The sequence below is a fragment of the Bombina bombina genome, chromosome 6 (assembly GCF_027579735.1).
Source record: "Bombina bombina isolate aBomBom1 chromosome 6, aBomBom1.pri, whole genome shotgun sequence".
Taxonomy (NCBI): domain Eukaryota; kingdom Metazoa; phylum Chordata; class Amphibia; order Anura; family Bombinatoridae; genus Bombina; species Bombina bombina.
Window position 1 is genome coordinate 833,902,361 of NC_069504.1, and position 20,796 is coordinate 833,923,156.

Here is a 20,796-nt window from a genome sequence, read left to right on the forward strand (position 1 = left end):
TGCTGATTAGTTGCTGCACATAGAAGCATTATTTGATTGGCTCACCATGTGCATTGCTTTTTCTTCAAATAAGGATATTTAAAAAATGAAGCAAAATAAATTATGGAAGTAAATTGTAATGTTGTTTAAATTTCTATTCTCTATCTGAATCATGAAAGAAAGATTTTGGGTTTAGTGGCCCTTTAACTTCTGTTTCCGGGAAGCCGGAAACTTCGGGTATAGATTGCAGCATCCGCTGTTTAATAAATCTACCCCTAGGAGTGCATTCTAGCTAGTAATATGTAAGCAATAATACAATAACCGTCTAACATATTAGAACATTTTCATTTGGAATGCTATGTGCCTTTATCTTAAGCCCATACTATCACTATTTGAGAGGGAAATTGCAAATCACACAGTCTTGTGGTCTTCTGGCCAATGCTTAGATGTCTAGTGAAAGAGCCCTTTATATCTTTCGGACACACCTGAGTAAGTCATAATAAAGATAAAAATATGTGGTGCTAGATGCAAGCAAAGCTAATTTTAAAAATGTGAAAGAAAAGTACCATTAAAGACTGCCTTTCACAAAGCCACAAGCGCAATGCGCGTCAGGCGTTTTGTTTGTGTCTCCCCTAATTCGGTTTGTATTGTGCCTTTGTTTTTTTTATGTAATCTTGCAACTGTTTTGCTGTTTATTTTTTTAAATAGCTTTTTTAAATAAATGATTGTGTCTTGATACATCAGACTAGTTAGTGGCCGCCCAATTTGGTTCCTTATTTTAGGGATATTTAACAGTCATTGATTGTGATTTGCATAGCATTTTTTATATTCATGTTGTAGGTGCCCATTTAGATGTCTAGCTCTCTAATTGCTTAGGTTCAACATAGATTTTTTTTTGTGGCTATATATTATTTGCATGCACAAGTAATGAGACTTATAATAGATACTGTTTATTCTGGTAAAATGTTGTATTTGAAACCATCAACATTTTAATTGGTTGCTATTTAATGTTATGTTTTAGTTTCACACTCAGTGATATTGTAGTATATATAAGTTGTTATAGAGATTACATTTGATTAAAGTGCCCTTAATGTGTTTCCAATGACTAGTTATACCAGAAACAGAGTATAAAATATATGAGAATGTGCTCTTTAAATTTTATTTTTTATATATGAAATAGCTGGCATTGTTCTTTTATACCACAACATATTAAAATGAACTGAGCTTGCCAGAAACTCAGATCTCCTTATTTTATAATTTTTTCTACACACGTTTCATTATCTTATCTTTGTCTGTATAGCAAAGCCCAATACTTAGACAGAACTATTAAAATTAACATCTGCTACTAGGAGTGTAACTTCTGCTGGCCATGTTTACATATCTTGGGGTCGATCCGATAAAAATCGTCGCCCGCAAAAGCCGGCGACGCCAATATTTACGCTGGTTTAGTATCACATATACGGCGTAACCTAGAAGTTACGCGCGTATATTTCTGCCGTCGCCCGTAGTTTTTTGGGCCATAGGCAGGTATACCAAACCAGCGCAGTTTGGTATCCAATATGCAGCGTAAGGACTTACGTGGCAAAAATGGAGAAATCTTACTCCATTTTCACCTCACCACAAAAAGCAGCCGTAAGAAGCCTTACGCTGACTATTGGAGCCCCGTAACTCCCTAAACTAACTAGAAAAGAAACCTAACACCTAACGCATGCGCAATGTCTATCTACCTGTCACCCGCGATCTGCTAAATAAAAACCTAACACCTAACGCATGCGCAATGTCTATCTTCCTGTCAACCGCGATCCCCCCCCCCCCCCGAAATCCCTAATAAAGTTATTAACCCCTAAAACCGCCGCTCCCGGACCCCGCCGCCATCTACATAAATTAACCCCCTACTGTGAGCCCCTAAAACCGCCGCCATCTACCTTATCTATCCCCTAATCTGACCCCTTACACCGCCGCCACCTATATAAAAATTATTAACCCCTAATCTTATCCCCCTATACCGCCGCCAGCTATATTAATATTATTAACCCCTAATGTAAGCCCCTTACACCGCCGCCATCTCTATTAAAATGATTAACCCCTAATTTAATCTACCTACCCCGCCGCCAGCTATATTATCTATATTAACCCTAAGTATATTATAGTTAGTATAGGTATTACATTATATATATTAACTATATTAACCCTAATTATATTAGGGTTAATATAGTTAATATAGTTACTATAGTATTTATATTAACTATATTAACTCTATCTAACCCTAACACCCCTAACTAAATTTATATTAAATTAATCTAATTCATATTATAAACTAAAATATTCCTATTTAAATCTAAATACTTACCTATAAAATAAACCCTAAGATAGCTACAATATAATTAATAATTACATTGTAGCTATGTTAGGGTTAATATTTATTTTACAGGTAAATTGTTAATTATTTTAACTAGGTATAATAGCTATTAAATAGTTATGAACTATTTAATATCTACCTAGTTAAAATAATTACCCAATTACCTGTAAAATAAATCCTAACCTAAGTTACAAATACACCTACACTATCAATAAATTAAATAAACTACAAATATCTATCTAAAAATACAATTAAATAAACTAAACTAAATTACAAAAAACAAACAAACACTAAATTACAAAAAATAAAAAAAAGATTACAAGATTTTTAAGCTAATTACACCTATTCTAAGCCCCCTAATAAAATAATAAAGCCCCCCAAAATAAAAAAAATTCCCTGCCCTATTCTAAATTAAAACAAGTTCAAAGCTCTTTACCTTACCAGCCCTTAAAAGGGTCTTTTGTGGGGGCATGCCCCAAATAATTCAGCTCTTTTGCATTTAAAAACATATACAATACCCCCCCCCATTACAACCCACCACCCACATACCCCTATTCTAAACCCACCCAAACCCCCCTTAAAAAAGCCTAACACTACCCCCCTGAAGATCTCCCTACCTTGTCTTCACCACACCGGGCCGAACTCCTAATCCGATCCGGGCGATGTCTTGCTCCAAGCAGCAAAGAAGAATTCTTCCTCCGGCGATGTCTTCCTCCAAGCGGCAAAGAAGAATTCTTCCTCCGGCGATGTCTTCCTCCAAGCGGCAGCAAAGTCTTCTTCCTTCCGGCAACATCTTCCATGAAGCGGCATCTTCAATCTTCTTTCTTCGCTCCGCCACCGCGGAGCATCCATCCCAGCCGACGACTGAACGACGAATGAGGTACTTTTAAATGACGTCATCCAAGATGGCGTCCGCCGAATTCCGATTGGCTGATAGGATTCTATCAGCCAATCGGAATTAAGTTAGAAAAATCTGATTGGCTGATTGAATCAGCCAATCAGATTCAAGTTCAATCCGATTGGCTGATTGGTTCAGCCAATCGGATTGAACTTGAATCTGATTGGCTGATTCAATCAGCCAATCAGATTTTTCTAACTTAATTACGATTGGCTGATAGAATCCTGTCAGCCAATCGGAATTCGGCGGACGCCATCTTGGATGACGTCATTTAAAGGTACCTCATTCGTCGTTCAGTCGTCGGCCGGGATGGATGCTCCACGGTGGCGGAGCGAAGAAAGAAGATTGAAGATGCCGCTTCATGGAAGATGTTGCCGGAAGGAAGAAGACTTTGCTGCCGCTTGGAGGAAGACGTCGCCAGAGGAAGAATTCTTCTTTGCCGCTTGGAGGAAGACATCGCCGGAGGAATTAGCTTAAAAATCTTGTAATCTTTTTTTTATTTTTTGTAATTTAGTGTTTGTTTTTTTTTGTAATTTAGTTTAGTTTATTTAATTGTATTTTTAGATAGATATTTGTAGTTTATTTAATTTATTGATAGTGTAGGTGTATTTGTAACTTAGGTTAGGATTTATTTTACAGGTAATTGGGTAATTATTTTAACTAGGTAGATATTAAATAGTTCATAACTATTTAATAGCTATTATACCTAGTTAAAATAATTAACAATTTACCTGTAAAATAAATATAAACCCTAACATAGCTATAATGTAATTATTAATTATATTGTAGCTATCTTAGGTTTTATTTTATAGGTAAGTATTTAGATTTAAATAGGAATATTTTAATTAATAATATTAATATTAGATTTATTTTAATAAGAGTTTAGTTAGGATGTTAGAGTTAGATAGGATTATTATACTTAATATATATATATAATTATAATAACGATATTAACTATATGAACCCTAATATAATTAGGGTTAATATAGTTAATATATATAATATAACTATATTAACCCTAATATAATTAGGGTTAATATAGTTAATATAGCTGGCGGCGGTGTAGGGGGATTAGATTAGGGGTTAATACATTTATTATAGGTGGCCGCGGTGTAGGGGGATGTAGATTGTAGGCAAAAGAGCAGTTTACTTTGTGACAAAGCCCCGCCAAAAGCCCTTTTAAGGGCTGGCAAAAGAGCTGTTACTTTGGGGCATGGCCCGCAAAAAGCCCTTTTAAGGGCTGGTAAAAGAGCTGTTACTTTGGGGCAATGCCACGCAAAAAGCCCTTTTCAGGGCTATTTGTAGGGTTAGACTTAGGTTTAGTGGTAGGGATAGTTTAGTATTTTAGGGGTTAAATAATTTAATACAGATGGCGGCGGGGTAGGGGGATTAGATTAGGGGTTAATAATTTTAAAATAGGGGCGGGGTAGGGGCTCACTTTAGGGGGTAGGTAAGGTAGATGGCGGCGGTGTTAGGGGCTCACTTTAGGGGGTTATAGATTTAACATAGCTGGCGGCGGTTTAGGGGTTAATACATATTTTATTGTTAGGCTAGTGAGGGGGGATAGCGGATAGAGGGTTAGACGTGTCGGGCTATGTTAGGGAGGCGTGTTAGACTTGTCGGGCTAGGTTTGGGAGGCGTGTTAGACAGTGCGGGTGATTTAGACTTTAGTCAGGTTTTGTAGGCGCCGACAGTTTCTAACGTGCCGTAAGTCACTGGCGACGCCAGAAATTTGTACTTGAGCAGATTTCTGGACATCGCTGGTTTGTCAGACTTACGGCACGTTAGCATCTGACGGCGACTTATATAGGATAGCTCGAGTTGCGAGCTGAAACTGCGGGCGACGCCGGTTCCCTCGCTTGCGCCGCAAACTACGATCTATATCGGATCGCGCCCCTTTTTTATAGCTAGTACTTAAGCATTTAAATGTTCAGGAGAGACAGGGATACCACAGGCAACATCAGCTATGTGAAATACCAAAATAAAGGTAGAGATATTTTTTACACAATTTAATACACCCCAGAAGGTCAAATGAATGACTGGGATCAAATTAAAGGGGGAGGATTTTTTACAGCACACTGTCCCTTTAAACTTTCATGATTTCGATAGAGCATTGAACCTTGAACAACTTGCCCTTTTCCTTTTACTTCTATTGTTTAATTTACTTTGTTCTCTTAATATCCTCTGTTAAATAGCAGACATATGTAGGCCCAGGAGCAACAATGCACTACTGGGAGCTAGCTGATGATTGGTTTCTGTATGTATATATATATATATATATATATGCCTCTTGTCATTGGCTCACCTGATGTATTCAGCAAGCTCACAGAAGAGCATTGCTGCTTCTTCAACAAAAGATAACAAGAGAACAAAGCACATTTTATTATAGTAAATAGTAATAATAGTAAAGTAAATTGCATATTTGTTTAATGCTGAATCATGAAATAAATTAAATGCATTTTTGAAGTTTTATATCCTTTAAGGAGCGGTATGGGGGTGCTACAATTTATTTCATATTTATTTTGTCTGAATGAGATAAACATAGAACAGTGTTGCCCTTGGTACAAATATGCTAGTCATTAAAATAAGATCTGCTAATGCTCTCAGTGACAAATAGAGCCATACAGAACTGATTGAACACACAGTATAGGATCATCTATATGTGTTTTGCCACAATGACCTTGCAGAATTTGTAACGTTATCATTATTGTGTATTAATACAGCAAGACCAATTTGCACATCATTTAGCATGCAGCACTTTCAATATTCTATTTGATAATATTAACCCAAGGACCAGTGCCAATTTAACATGAATATATCCAATAAAATTCAACTACAAACACATTTAACAGCAGGCTGTTAATATTTCATTAATATAAACTTCTGCTTTCAAATGCCACATAAAAACATTTTAATTTGTTTCAAAGCTTTATCAAGCATTAGCTGAATTTACTTTTCAACCACCAATGTGATATGTACACATACAGGGTTTTGCACTGAGCTATAAATAAAAGAAAGATTTGTGTGCCAAAATAAAATGAAACATTACAAACACAAGCAACAGCTGGTCACAAAAGATTTATATACATCACAGTTAAAGTGATACACATTGGATTTGTTTGCTACTTAGCATATTGCTGTTGGTTTATTTAATGCCATATCATTTATATTATATCCAGTATAATCACAGTATAATCACATGATTTGTCCAGAATTGATGGATTTAATGCCATATCATTGATATTATATCCAGTATAATCACATGATTTGTCCAGAATTGATGGATATGGAGGTTTACTCATATTTGTCTTTATTGAATAAAAAAGAGCATTGCAGAAGTTAAAATTCATTATCAACAGTGGGACTTAGTTCCTGAGTGCATTGTAGTCCTGAACTGCTATCTAAATCAGTCTGCTTCCAAATTGTTGGGTGGCATATATGAAGAAGATTACTAGCAGTTTAGCCTGTTTATAAATGTATCATCATTATGAAGCTGTATTTTACAATAGTGCACCTTACAGTTCACATCTTGATTTAATTAAAGGCACGATTTGAACTCTATTAAACAATTTTAAAAACATATATTATCTGTACACACATTCTTAAATAAACTCTTTAAATAAGGAAATACAAAATGTACATATTTACACAAAACAAAAACTTGTGTACACATACTTTGTTACTACTATCTGCAACCACACTCTGACACTACCATGCCTTCATATTTGTACTTGTAGGTAACCACTCCTGCATCCAAGTAGAGAATGGATATTGGGTCGAGTTTTGTTGCAACACAACAGGCTTTTGATGCCCTCTGCGCATTCTTCATATGGACTAGTGTCTGCACTATTGCGTGTTTTGTTGGTGTGACATGTTCCGTTAGAGGGTAAGAGCAAACACCTCGGCACTCATAGGCCTCATATCCTGATGGGGCAATAATCCAGGAGTCCCATCCAATCTCTTTGAAGTCGATGTAGAGTGAGGTCTTTTTGCAATAGTTACCCTTGGCATTCCTCCTGATTCGGGAGCTGGCATCATAAATGATGTTGGATCTCATCTGCAGTAATGACTCCTCGCTGGGCATATTGCCTAAGTTTCCAAGATTATCATTATCCTGACCAAGTTCCTGTTCATGACTGATCATGTCATTTAATTCCTCTTTTTCTTCTTTCCGGTCACTGCTTTGGTCATCTGAAAAAACAATAAGTAGTGGTTCTTGCTTTGTCTCTGGCCTTATATCTATGTCTAGGTTCCCGTCTCCAGTTGCTTCTATATCAACATCTGAATTTTGTAAATGTATTTCTAACTTGTGAGTAGTCAATTCTGATCTACTCCAGCGTCGAACCACCTCTGTGATATCAAACATTTCCCATTCACTTTTGGTTTTGTAGACCAACCTAGATGCCAGTTCAGATGCCTTTCTCGTACCATCTTGTTCAATATGTATTTCATAGATGGTGACTTTCCTGTTCACACCATCATACTTCATCCTGGCATTTGGTACAAGCATGTAGAGTTTCAATTCAGCCATTACCATTTCCTCATGGTGTGGAATAGACATGTTAAAAAGCAAAGGGTATTTTCTCACCCCAATTACATCGCTGTAGGACATGGAGAAATCTGCAAAAAAATAATAAAAGCAAAATTAATTATTTTAATTATATAAAAACTTGGTCATACAGTTTAAAACATAACTATATAAGTAGATCTTTTGGGTCACTCTTTTCTATCTGGGTTATTTCATGAACACTCCACTCAGTTTGTATTATCTCTACCCCAAACAAATTTTCATTTTTATTTAAATGTTAGTCTTTTCCACAACCCTATAATATATATATATATATATATATATATATATATATATATATATATATATATATATATTATTTTTTTGTATTATTTTTTTGTATTATTTTTTTGTTTAATTAAATTGAATGAAACATTAACAATAACATAACTATGCCAGAAAATGTCATTCTGAAGAGAAGGGAAAGTATTTCAGCTATGATAAGAACTAGAACAGTGGGTTATATTATGTGGACATTGATTGGCATGCCTAGATGGAAAACCAGGAAGTCTCTGGACATTTAAAGAGTTCTAAATGAATATGTCCTCTGGAAATGATAATGAAAATTATAATAAATATATAAAATTAAATGAATGTCAACCTGTGTGTGACAGATACATTTGTTGATATATAAAAACAACATTGTGTATGTAAAGCAAAGTTATAATCTGAGATGTAATACTTTTCCACAATAAAGAAATATACAAAAGCAATATATAATATAGATAAACAATGGTAAATATGTTTATTGATGTTTCAAGGATGGCTTTTACCTCATCTAATCTCTCATCATATTATACACACATAACTCCCTACTCATCTCCTTCCCCCCATACACATCTTTTTAGTTGTTAAGAACATATACCCTGAAATAGACCTGCTGAGTATTATATATACCAGCTGAGCAGGGAGGTCTGCTTAGCGTCTCCTCACACTGTTTGCAGTTCAGTCCCGTGCTGTTAGCACCTTTCCTGCTTGGGAACTTGTGGTCAGAACATTCACACACTTGTCTGAAGTGGAAGAATATATGAATTTAGAACATAACGTGAGACTAAATCAGGTTAAGCATCTAAAGACTGCTGTTTAAATGTCAGTGGCATAAAATTACCTACCAAAAATTGGTTATTTTCAAAACTTTATTTAAAACCTCTTCATTAACGTAGTAAAGATTAATTAAAAGAACAAAAATATAGTGAAAATAAATTAGCTTTTTTACAATTGGGTATTAGAGGGTATTGCTTAGGGATTTTGGGGAGAATAAAAATATAAGTGTATAAAAATGGGGTATAAAAAAGAATATGAATCGGTTTAGTGAACGCTGTGTGTTATTTTGTAAGAAAACAATGCATAATTAACTGAGAATAGTTAGTATTCCAGTTAATGTTTGCAATTATAGTTCACATTTCACCACCTTTCTAAGTGCAATTAATGTCATATGTATTTGTTTATCAATAAAGTTAATAACAACAATGTCTTTATGTCACTGTTGATTTTGCTGACATACCACAAAAGCCCAGTCTTATGTTTGTTACATATATTATCTGGAAGTGATTGTCAAAAACAATATACTATTGCAATACAAAGTGCATTAAAAAAAAAAAAAAAAGGTTTAATTAATAAGCTTTTTTTAAATGGGACAAGTTACTTAACATAAACTTTAATTTATTCTTGAAGCAGCTATGAGAAAGTCTTATGATATTCTTTATACCTAGGTTTTTCTTTATATAAAACTAAAATCAACTCACCAGGGTAAATATAATGTAAGCAATGTTCTTTATCTACATGGTACAAAAACAGCCAATCAGCATTACAGCAGAATTCACACTTTGCTTTACTGTGATCGAGAGGGACTTCATCATATGTTCATGGGATTTCACCATGACCTTGTGTGGTTTCATAATAAACTTTCTTAAATATGTGCATTGTCTTAGCGCCAGTCTTTGAGCTTACAATGGAATTAATTGATGGGTACACAATATGCACTAGTTTGTTTTTGTAAATCCTGCTAGTACTCAGTAGCATACCTAACAATCAGTGGGTAAATACACTCTCAGGCACATGGGGGAGTTTTAGAGGTGCAGATTTCAATGTTAAAAAATGTCTAAACCATTGTAAAATTATTTGTAATAATAAACAGTGCATATACGGCACACTTAATTTATATGTGCTAGAAGCATTTAAAGTGATGGAAAATCTGAGCATTTAAAAAAATGCTAGGATTTATTACCATCACTAAAAAAAAAGAAAAGAAACATAGATATTGATGGCAGATAAGAGCCATAGGCCCAGCAAGTCTGCCCGATATGTTTATCCCAGGCATGCTTAAAGTACCCCACAGTGTTTGTCATTACTACCTCTTGTGGAAGTTTATTCCATGAATCAATCACCCTTTCTATAAAGAAGAGCTTCCTCAAATTACTCCTGAATATACTAACCTTCAGCTTGAGATCATGATCAGTGATCACTCAGTAAAAAAAAGGGTACTAAACTCACCCTTTAAGTGCCACAGCTCCTCGCTAAAGTTAGAGGCTTCGGCCACCCACGGCACAGCGCTCTTTACCAATGAGGTGATGTTTCCACCTCTAAACCAATAGCCATGCTACCATACAGAACACTGTAAGATGACTAGCAAGGCTATTGGTTTAGAGATGGAAATGTCACCTCATTAAAAAAAGTGCGCTGTGCTGTGGGAAGCCGGAGGCGCTGATTTAAAGGCGCCACGGCACAGAAAAGGTGGGTTTAGCACCATGTTTTTTTTTACTAAGTAATCACTGAAAGTCCTCTTTTAGTGATGGTAAATCCTAGCATTTTTTATACGCTCAGATTTACTGTCACTTTAAGGCACATGAAGTTCAAAATTATATTTCACATAAAGGGCTAGATTGCGAGTGGAGCGTATACTTTGCACCCGAGTATTAAGGGGTTTATCATGAGGGTTTACGCTCATCGGGCTTACTGCTCGTATTACCAGTTAAAAGTAAACGCGATCGTGTTAGTGCAATTGCGATATAAACTAGAATGATTACCGTGACTTCAGAGCCCTGGTTAACTGTTTTGCAAAACTAAAACGTTGCACAAAACAAATCAAAAATACATTACAAAGTATAGTTACACTCATAATGACACTGTCTAATAATTCAATAACAATATTGCACACAAAAGTTATAAAGGCTCAAAGATAGGAGCACTAAGCCAGCTTTAACATTGAGATACATACATACATATACATATATATAAGTCTACAAAACACGGAAGGGAACTGCACTCTCATACCGGACCGAGTACACATCCCATGACCCTGCAACATGCTCAGCCCTGGGTGCCACTGGCACTCACAGGAAGCTGTGCTGTCCCCAGAGCCACAAGCAGTTAACCCCAGACAGGTCTGGGTGCAAGAACCATAGGGAAAATTACAAAACAAATTAATACAACACACAGAGAAAACCCAGCACTCACTTACAAGCTCTCAGCTAAGATTTAAAAGCAAAAATGGAAAGGTTAGTTACTGCATCTGGCCAAATGGGACAAGCTCAGGTACCACGTCAAGGTCCTTTCCAATACCTGAGACCCTAAAACAGCCACACAATGCAAGCTTTCAAATCCAAACAAACTGAAAACAAAGGAAGGGTGCACAGGAATATGTAATCACCCTAGACATATACAAAACACGGAAGGGAACTGCACTCTCTTACCGGACCGGGTACACATCCCATGACCCTGCAACATGCTCAGCCCTGGGTGCCACTGGCACTCACAGGAAGCTGTGCTTTCCCCAGAGCCACAAGCAGTTAACCCCAGACAGTTCTGGGTGCAAGAACCATAGGGAAAATTACAAAACAAATTAATACAACACACAGAGAAAACCCAGCACTCACTTACAAGCTCTCAGCTAAGATTTAAAAGCAAAAATGGAAAGGTTAGTTACCGCATCTGGCCAAATGGGACAAGCTCAGGTACCACGTCAAGGTCCTTTCCAATACCTGAGACCCTAAAACAGCCACACAATGCAAGCTTGTAAGTGAGTGCTGGGTTTTCTCTGTGTGTTATATATAAGTCTATATATGTGTACATATGTATTAATAGGTGTATATATGTATTTACAGACAAATAGACACATATAAACATATAAATTCATATGTATACATATACATATAGAAGTGCATTGGAGCCTTTTGCAGTTAAGTAGATGAAAACATGTAAAAGCATAGTTATGCAATATTCATATTTAATAAAGGTTTTAGCTATGTATTTACTGTAAATATTTCACATTCCAATGTTCTGCAGATAGAATCTGTTCTATGTATTTATTAATAGATATTCCTATGTATATTTCTGTATTTATCTATACCTATATATAGTTATATATATTTTCATATATATATATATATATATATATATATATATATATATATATACTGTGTGTGTGTGTGTATATATATATATATATATATATATATATAAATAGGTAGAGATATATTGTATCAAAAAACATCAGATATATGAAGAAATATTGATTTACGAATGAATAGAACATATATTCATATTTTCATGATGGGTTAGCACAAATGAGAATATGCGATTGTGTTTGTGCAAGAGTGGGGTATTGTTTTTTTTTTTCTTCAATGGCTTCTATGGGGGCATACGTAAAGGCGCCAGCGATATTCTAACTTAGGATTTTTGTGCTCATCGGGTTACCGGTAGATCGAAAACAGTTTACTTTCAACTGATAATATGAGCGCAACCCGACTAGGGAAAAAATCTTACTTCTAGCGCAATTAATGAGCAATCAGGAGCGTTAATTTGCTCTCCACTCGTAATCTGGCCCAAAATGTTTACTTATGTATAGTGAAAAAAAATTCAAATACCACATTTTATATTTTGACAAATTTTGTGTGTAATATAAATCTGTAAAACTAATGTTTTACCATGAATTTTGTGTGAGATGACTTCCATATTATATATAATCTGCTTTACATTATCCTCAATTTCCATAAATAGACCATGTTTTTAGAATACTTAATATAGGTTCATCAATCAAAAAGGATGAGTCACTGGTTAAGATGGGAAAGGTATTAATGATTCCAAAAATTGGACATGGCACATAGACCACACAGTAACTACAAATTCTTTTATTTTTGTCAAGCAATTACACTGTCTAGATACATTTATTATAAGTTGCAGTTTTCTATTTGCCAAACAATCATACAAGCACAGCAATTAGCTGCAGGTAATTTTAGAAACAAACTCTTATATTAATAACAAGTGCTTTGGAGATAATTCACCACTATATCTCTAAATCAAATCACATTAATTAATGACAAAGTTCCCATTACAAAACAAAAAGACAGGGTCATTCCTTGTTTCAGTATTCTCTTAAAGGGAGATAAAAACCAAAACATTTTCTTTCATGATTCAGATAGAGGAGCAGTTTTAAGCAACTTTTCTAATTTACTCCTATTATCACTTTTTTTTGTTCTCTTGGTATCTTTATTTGAAAAGCAGGATTGTAAGCTTAGGACCGGGTCCATTTTTGGTTAAGCATCAGGATAGCGCTCGCTGATTGGTGGCTAAATGTTTATATGTATGTATATCTATATGTCTATATATGTATTTATATGTGTATATATGTATTTAAAGACACATATAAACACATAAATACATATGTACTTATATATAAATATATATATATATATATATATATATATATATATATGTGTGTGCATTAGAGCCCTTTGCAGTTAAGTAGATTAAATATATTACATTTCATTATTGCATAAATAAGATATTACAGAAGCATTATAGTGTTTATTTACTGTAAATATTTGACATTCTAATGTTCTGCACATAGCAGAATATGTTCTATATATTTCTAAATACGTATTCCTATATATATCTGTGTATATCTATACATATATATATATATATATATATATATAAATAAATATATATTTATACATCAGATTATGTATTTATGAATAAACAGAACATATTCTGCAATGTGAAGAACATTAGAATGTAAAATATTCATATGTTCATGTCAAGTTAGCGAACTTGAGAATATGCAATTGTGTTTGCGTGCAAGTAGGGTGTTACACACAATATTCTAAGTTCGGCTTTTTACATGCGTCGGGTTTACAGTTTACTTTCAACTCATAATACGAGCACAGTGCACAAAGCTTACTTCTAGCGCAGTTAACGCTCGAGTGGGAGCGTTAAATAGCGCTCTACTTGTAATCTGGCCCTTAGTGAGATAAACAGGTCTCATTCTAAAATGTACCTTTCTAAAATTCATTGAGGGACCTCATATTACTCTCGAGAATTCTTAGATAATCTCACCAGATAGGAGATAATTGGACTATGATACATGATTATTAAAATAAATAATCAGCCTCTATTAGGATTTAAATATGTGACACTCACCAGAGTGTTATAACTCCTATATTAGTTTACAATTTCATAATTGTATCACATAGGATAAAGGTGTTCTCTAAGCAAATGATATAAAATATGTTTGTCTCAAATGTACAAATAATACCTTCTTTAGCTTCTATAAATCTTACATTTCTACATTCCCTACATTAAAATTAGAATTGTATTAGCATGAAATACCCTAGGCTCTCTCTGATGTATATTCACCCACTTTTAGCGGCTATATAAGCCAACATTTTTATTATTCTCAGATGGTCTGTCCGCATCATGGCAGGTCTCTAAAAGTATGCAATTTTTTTTATATTGCATTTAGTCTACAAAAAAGACTATCTACTATATTACTATGGAGCTGTAATCAAATTAGATTTGTATAGGTTGAACTCAATGGACTTCTGTTGTTTTTTTTCAACCTCATCTACTATGTTACAATGTTACCATGACAATACAGTATTAAAATATTTTTTTTGCATATTTGTGCACACTGTTATATAGCAATTGTGATGTTTCTAAACTAGGAATCCTTTTCCCTTAAATGAGCCATCTTTCTGACACATTTGATTAATCTGATCACATGACTATTTATTTATTATTTATTGACTTGCATTTTAGCCAATCAATGCAGTCTCATCCACAACCCACGGGCATGAGCACAATGTTTTCTATATGGCCCACATGAACTATTAGTCTCCTGTTGTGAAAAGTAAATAAAAAAGCAAGTGATAAGAGGCGGTCTGTAGTGGCTTAGAAACAGGCAGACATTTAGAGGTTTAAATGTTATAAAGTATATTAATATATCAATGTTGGTTATGTAAAGTTGGGGAATGGGTAGTAAAGGCATTATCTATCTTTTTAAGCAATAACAATTTTGTTGTTGACTGTCCCTTCAAGTTGCATTAGGCTTGGTTGTAGCCTTATTTAAAAAATATCTGCTCTCTCCCATTTTAAAATTGGATTTTGTAGAATAACAACTAAAAAACCGACTGAACAAATGTATTTTTAAACTGTTGACATTTGCTATATAAGCATACTACAAAATGCATTATTTCAGCCAAATTAATTAATCTATTCTTTAAAAGGTTGTTTTAAACAACTTCCTGATTTACTTATATTATATAATTTGCTCGGTTCTCTTGGTATCATTTGTTGAAATCATACCTAGGTAGGCTCAGGACCAGCAATACACTTCTGGAGGCTAGCTCCTGATTGGGGGCTGTGCATATATGCCTCTTTTTCATTGGCTAACCCTATGTGTTCAACTAGCTCCCAGTAGTGCATTGCTGTTCCTTCAACAAAGGAAACCAATATAATGAAGCAAATTTGATAATTCAAGTAAATTGAAAAGTGGTTTAAAATTGTATGCTCAATTTGAATCATGAAATATTTTTTTTTATCTAATTTGCTTCATCCTCTTCATATCCTTTGCTTAAAAGCATATATAGATAGGCTCAGTAGCTGCTGATTGGTGGCTGCACATAGATGCCTTGTGTGATTGGCTCACCCATGTGCATTGATATTTCTTCAACAAAGGATATCTAAAGAATTAAGCAAATTAGATAATAGAAGTAAATTTGAATGTTGTTTAAAATTGTATCCTCTACCCGAATCATTAAAGAAAAATGTTTGGTTTAGTGTCCTTTTAAATCTCCCTAATTCTTGAACAATGACGTTGTCAAAATTTGGTAAATAGTGCCAAATACATAACTGGCAAAAATTGGAAGAGTAAAGATCTTCCATATGTGTAGCAATGGAGCCTTAGGGGCTGATTTATCAAGGGCCGCTTCTCCATAACTGGTCCGCCTGCTCTGAGGCTGCGAACATCAATCTGCCCCATCCTATACGATCGGGCTGATTGACACCCCCGGCTAGCGGCCGATTGGCCGCAAATCTGCATGGGGCGGCATTGCACAAGCAGTTCACCAGAACTGCTTGTGCAATGTTAAATGCCAACAGCGTATGCTGTCTGCCTTCAGCGATGTCTGTCGGACATGATAAGCTGCAGCGTATCATGTCAGACAGACATTGATAATTCGGCCCCTTAGGGTGTCCAATTTGATTGAATTTGCTGAATTTCATTATCAGAGGTAAAACACGATATTAATTTGCAGAATTTATGGGAAAATTATCTTGCAAAGGAGTTTCTTTCTTCAAAACTCCACAAGCCTTAAGGCAATTTAGCATATTAAAAGCTTGTATTGTGGATCCAAATAAATTAGCTTGGCAGAGAGAGTGTGTGTTACATCTTTTGATAATGATTAGACAGAGCTTTATATTACAGATTGGATTCAGGCCATTTAATAACAACATAGGAAATACAAATCTGCTATTCAGAGTTAGTCAATGAGAATGTGATGTCATATTATGACTGTTTTTCCTATGTTCTAAATTATTTGAACTTCAGTAAAGCATTTTTTATGTGTGATTACCAATAATATCATTAATGACATAACATGAATTAACTACATCATAAATATATTCTGACATCACCAACCGCATCATCAGTGACATAATTGCTATCAAAATACATTATGCAGTAAAAAAATAGTACCATTGCTTATGTACAGCAATAGAAAGAGAATAACTTAAAGGGATAGGAAAGTCAAAATTAAACGTACATGATTCAGATAGAGCGTGTCATTTTAAGACACTTTTAAATTCACTTCTATTTTCAAATGTGCTTTGTTCTCTTAGTATCCCTTGTTAAAAAATGAATATGCACATATCATACATTATTGGGAGCTGCTGCTTATGTTCTGTCTGAATCATAAAAAAAAAAAAAATTGGGGGGGCTTTACTATCCCTTTAATACTTTTCACTTTGGTAAGCAATACAATATTTTTAGTTAGGTGTACCAATGTTAACAGAAAGATTCATGAAACTTATAACACACATCATATTCAATAATAAAACAAATACTTATAGAATTAAAACATATTAAAGAAATAGTAATAATTGCTTAAATTATTTAATTTAATTGTATTTATTTATTTAGCAGAAGCTACTAATAATAATATAAACCTTATAATATATATATATATATATATATATTTAAAAAGTAATAAATTAATAAAAGTATGCTAACGGCATGATATTACATTTTGATGAAGGTTTGAGCATGCCATCCTTTAAAGGGACATTCCGGTCAAAATTTAAATGCACATAGATTAATTACATCTTTGAACAGAAACATATTTGCAATATACATATATTGGCAAAAATGCTTCTAGTAAAAGTTAGCACTATTTCAGTGTTAGCATTTTTCTCTGCATGTGCATGTGAAGTATACCTAAATATTCTCACTGCACCTACATTTTAAATATTGCAGGTGCTCAGATCATTAGTGAGATCATTAGTGACGCTTGTATCATGTCAGCAATTAACACATTGGGGGGTAGTTATCAAGCCGTCTACTTTTCTGCCTTCGCCGGCCCAATACGCCCGCCTAAGCTCGCCTACCTTCGCCGCCGCGGACCTTGAATACATTCGCCTAAGTTATCAAATAAAGCTGTCAAAAAGCCGCGGGGCGATGAGCAGCGGACTGTGAGAGTTATCACTCATCCGATCTCGCTGCTCTTCGGCTTTTTCCCAGCTTTATTGCTAGCCTGTCACTAAGCACCCACACTAAACTACACTGTTCTATCCCTATACCGGCGCCCCCGGAGCCTCCCACAACTCAATAAAATTACTAACCCCTAAACCGCCGCTCCTAGACCCTGCCGCAACTCTGATAAATGCATTAACCCCTAAACCGCCGCTCCCGGACACCGCTGCCACCTACAGTATACCTAGTAACCCCTATCCTGCCCCCCCATACCGTCGCCCTCTATAATAAAATTATTAACCCCTATCCTGCTGATCCCGCACCTCACCGCAACTAAATAAATAGTTTAACCCCTAAACCGCCGCTCCCTGAACCCGCCGCAACCTATATTAAACTTATTAACCCCTAATCTGCCCCCCCTACACCGTCGCCACCTATAATAAATTTATTAACCCCTATCCTGCCCCCCACTACGCCGCCGCCACTGTAATAAAATTATTAACCCCTAAACCTAAGTCTAACACTAACCCTAATGCCCCCCTAACTTAAATATTAATTAAATAAATCTAAATAATATTTCTATTATTAACTAAGTTAATCCTATTTAAAACTAAATACTTACCTTTAAAATAAACCCTAATATAGCTACAATATAAATAATAATTATATTGTAGCTATCTTAGGATTTATTTTTATTTTACAGGCAACTTTCAATTTATTTTAACTAGGTACAATAGCTATTAAATAGTTATTAACTATTTAATAGCTACCTAGCTAAAATTAAGAGAAATTAACCTGTAAAATAAATCCTAACCTAAGTTACAATTACACCTAACACTACACTATACTTTAATAAATTATTCCTATTTAAAACTAAATACTTACCTGTAAAATAAACCCTAATATAGCTACAATATAAATTATAATTATATTGTAGCTATCTTAGGATTTATATTTATTTTACAGGTAACTTTGTATTTATTTTAGCTAGTTAGAATAGTTATTAAATAGTTATTAACTATTTAGTAACTACCTAGCTAAAAGAAATACAAAATTACTAACCTAAGTTACCATTAAACCTAATACTACACTATCATTAAATTAATTAAATAAACTACCTACAAATAACTACAATTAAATACAATTACATAAACTAACTAAAGTACAAAAAATAAAAAAAGCTGTTACAAAAAATAAAAAAATAAGTTACAAACATTTTACAAATATTACAACAATTTTAAGCTACTTACACCTAATCTAAGCCCCCGAATAAAACAACAAACCCCCCCAAAATAAAAAAAATGCCCTACCCTATTCTAAATTAAATAAAGTTCAAAGCTCTTTTACCTTACCAACCCTTAAAAGGGCCATTTTTGGGGGCATGCCCCAAAAAGTTCAGCTCTTTTGCCTGTAAAAGAAAAATACAACCCCCCCAACATTAAAACCCACCACCCACATACCCCTAATCTAACCCAAACCCCCCTTACAAAAACCTAACACTAATCCCCTGAAGATCATCCTACCTTGAGTCGTCTTCACTCAGCCGAGCAGCGATGGAAACGAAATGGACATCCGGAGCGGAAGAAGTTAATCCGGGCGATGTCATCTTCCAAGAGGCGCTGAAGAGGTCTTCTATACGGGCGATGTCATCTTCCAAGCCGGGTCTTGAATCTTCCTCCCGCCGACGCAGAACATCCTTCTTCACCGACGGACTACGACAAATGAAGGCTCCTTTAAGGGACGTCATCCAAGATGGTGTCCCCTCAATTCCGATTGGCTGATAGGATTCTATCAGCCAATCGGAATTAAGGTAGGAAAAATCTGATTGGCTGATGGAATCAGCCAATCAGATTCAAGTTCAATCCGATTGGCTGATCCAATCAGCCAATCAGATTGAGCTCGCATTCTATTGGCTGATCGGAACAGCCAATAGAATGCGAGCTCAATCTGATTGGCTGATTGGTTCAGCCAATCAGATTGAACTTGAATCTGATTGGCTGATTCCATCAGCCAATCAGATTTTTCCTACCTTAATTCCGATTGGCTGATAGAATCCTATCAGCCAATCGGAATTGAGGGGACACCATCTTGGATGACGTCCCTTAAAGGAGCCTTCATTCGTCGTAGTCCATCGGTGAAGAAGGATGTTCCGCGTCGGCGGGAGGAAGACATCGCCCGGATAGAAGACCTCTTCAGCGCCTCTTGGAAGATGACATCGCCCGGATCGAAGACTTCTTCAGCGCCGCCTGGATGATGACTTCATCGTATGGAAGATTTCTTCAGCGCCGCTTGGAGGATTAACTTCTTCCGCTCCAGATGTCCACTTCGGTTCCATCGCTGCTCGGCTGAGTGAAGACGACTCAAGGTAGGATGATCTTCAGGGGATTAGTGTTAGGTTTTTGTAAGGGGGGTTTGGGTTAGATTAGGGGTATGTGGGTGGTGGGTTTTAATGTTGGGGGGGGTTGTATTTTTCTTTTACAGGCAAAAGAGCTGAACTTTTTGGGGCATGCCCCCACAAATGGCCCTTTTAAGGGCTGGTAAGGTAAAAGAGCTTTGAACTTTATTTAATTTAGAATAGGGTAGGGCAATTTTTTATTTTGGGGGGGTTTGTTGTTTAATTAGGGGGCTTAGATTAGGTGTAAGTAGCTTAAAATTGTTGTAATATTTGTAAAATGTTTGTAACTTATTTTTTTATTTTTTGTAACTTAGCTTTTTTTATTTTTTGTACTTTAGTTAGTTTATGTAATTGTATTTAATTGTAGTTATTTGTAGGTAGTTTATTTAATGAATTTAATGATAGTGTAGTATTAGGTTTAATTGTAACTTAGGTTAGGATTTATTTTACAGGTAATTTTGTATTTATTTTAGCTAGGTAGTTATTAAATAGTTAATAACTATTTAATAACTATTCTAACTAGCTAAAATAAATACAAAGTTACCTGTAAAATAAATATAAATCCTAAGATAGCTACAATGTAATTATTAATTATATTGTAGCTATCTTAGGGTTTATTTTACAGGTAAGT

The 20,796-nt window shown here is 35.0% G+C and overlaps 1 protein-coding gene across 1 annotated transcript in view; it reads right to left on the reverse strand.

The window, feature by feature from the left end:
* Positions 1-6,921: 6,921 nt before the first annotated feature.
* BMP10 (bone morphogenetic protein 10) overlaps positions 6,922-20,796 on the reverse strand; it is a 56,254-nt gene continuing 42,379 nt past the window's right edge. The window contains 1 exon segment of the mRNA XM_053716098.1: positions 6,922-7,856. Within this exon segment, the coding sequence (XP_053572073.1) occupies positions 6,922-7,856 (935 nt within the window).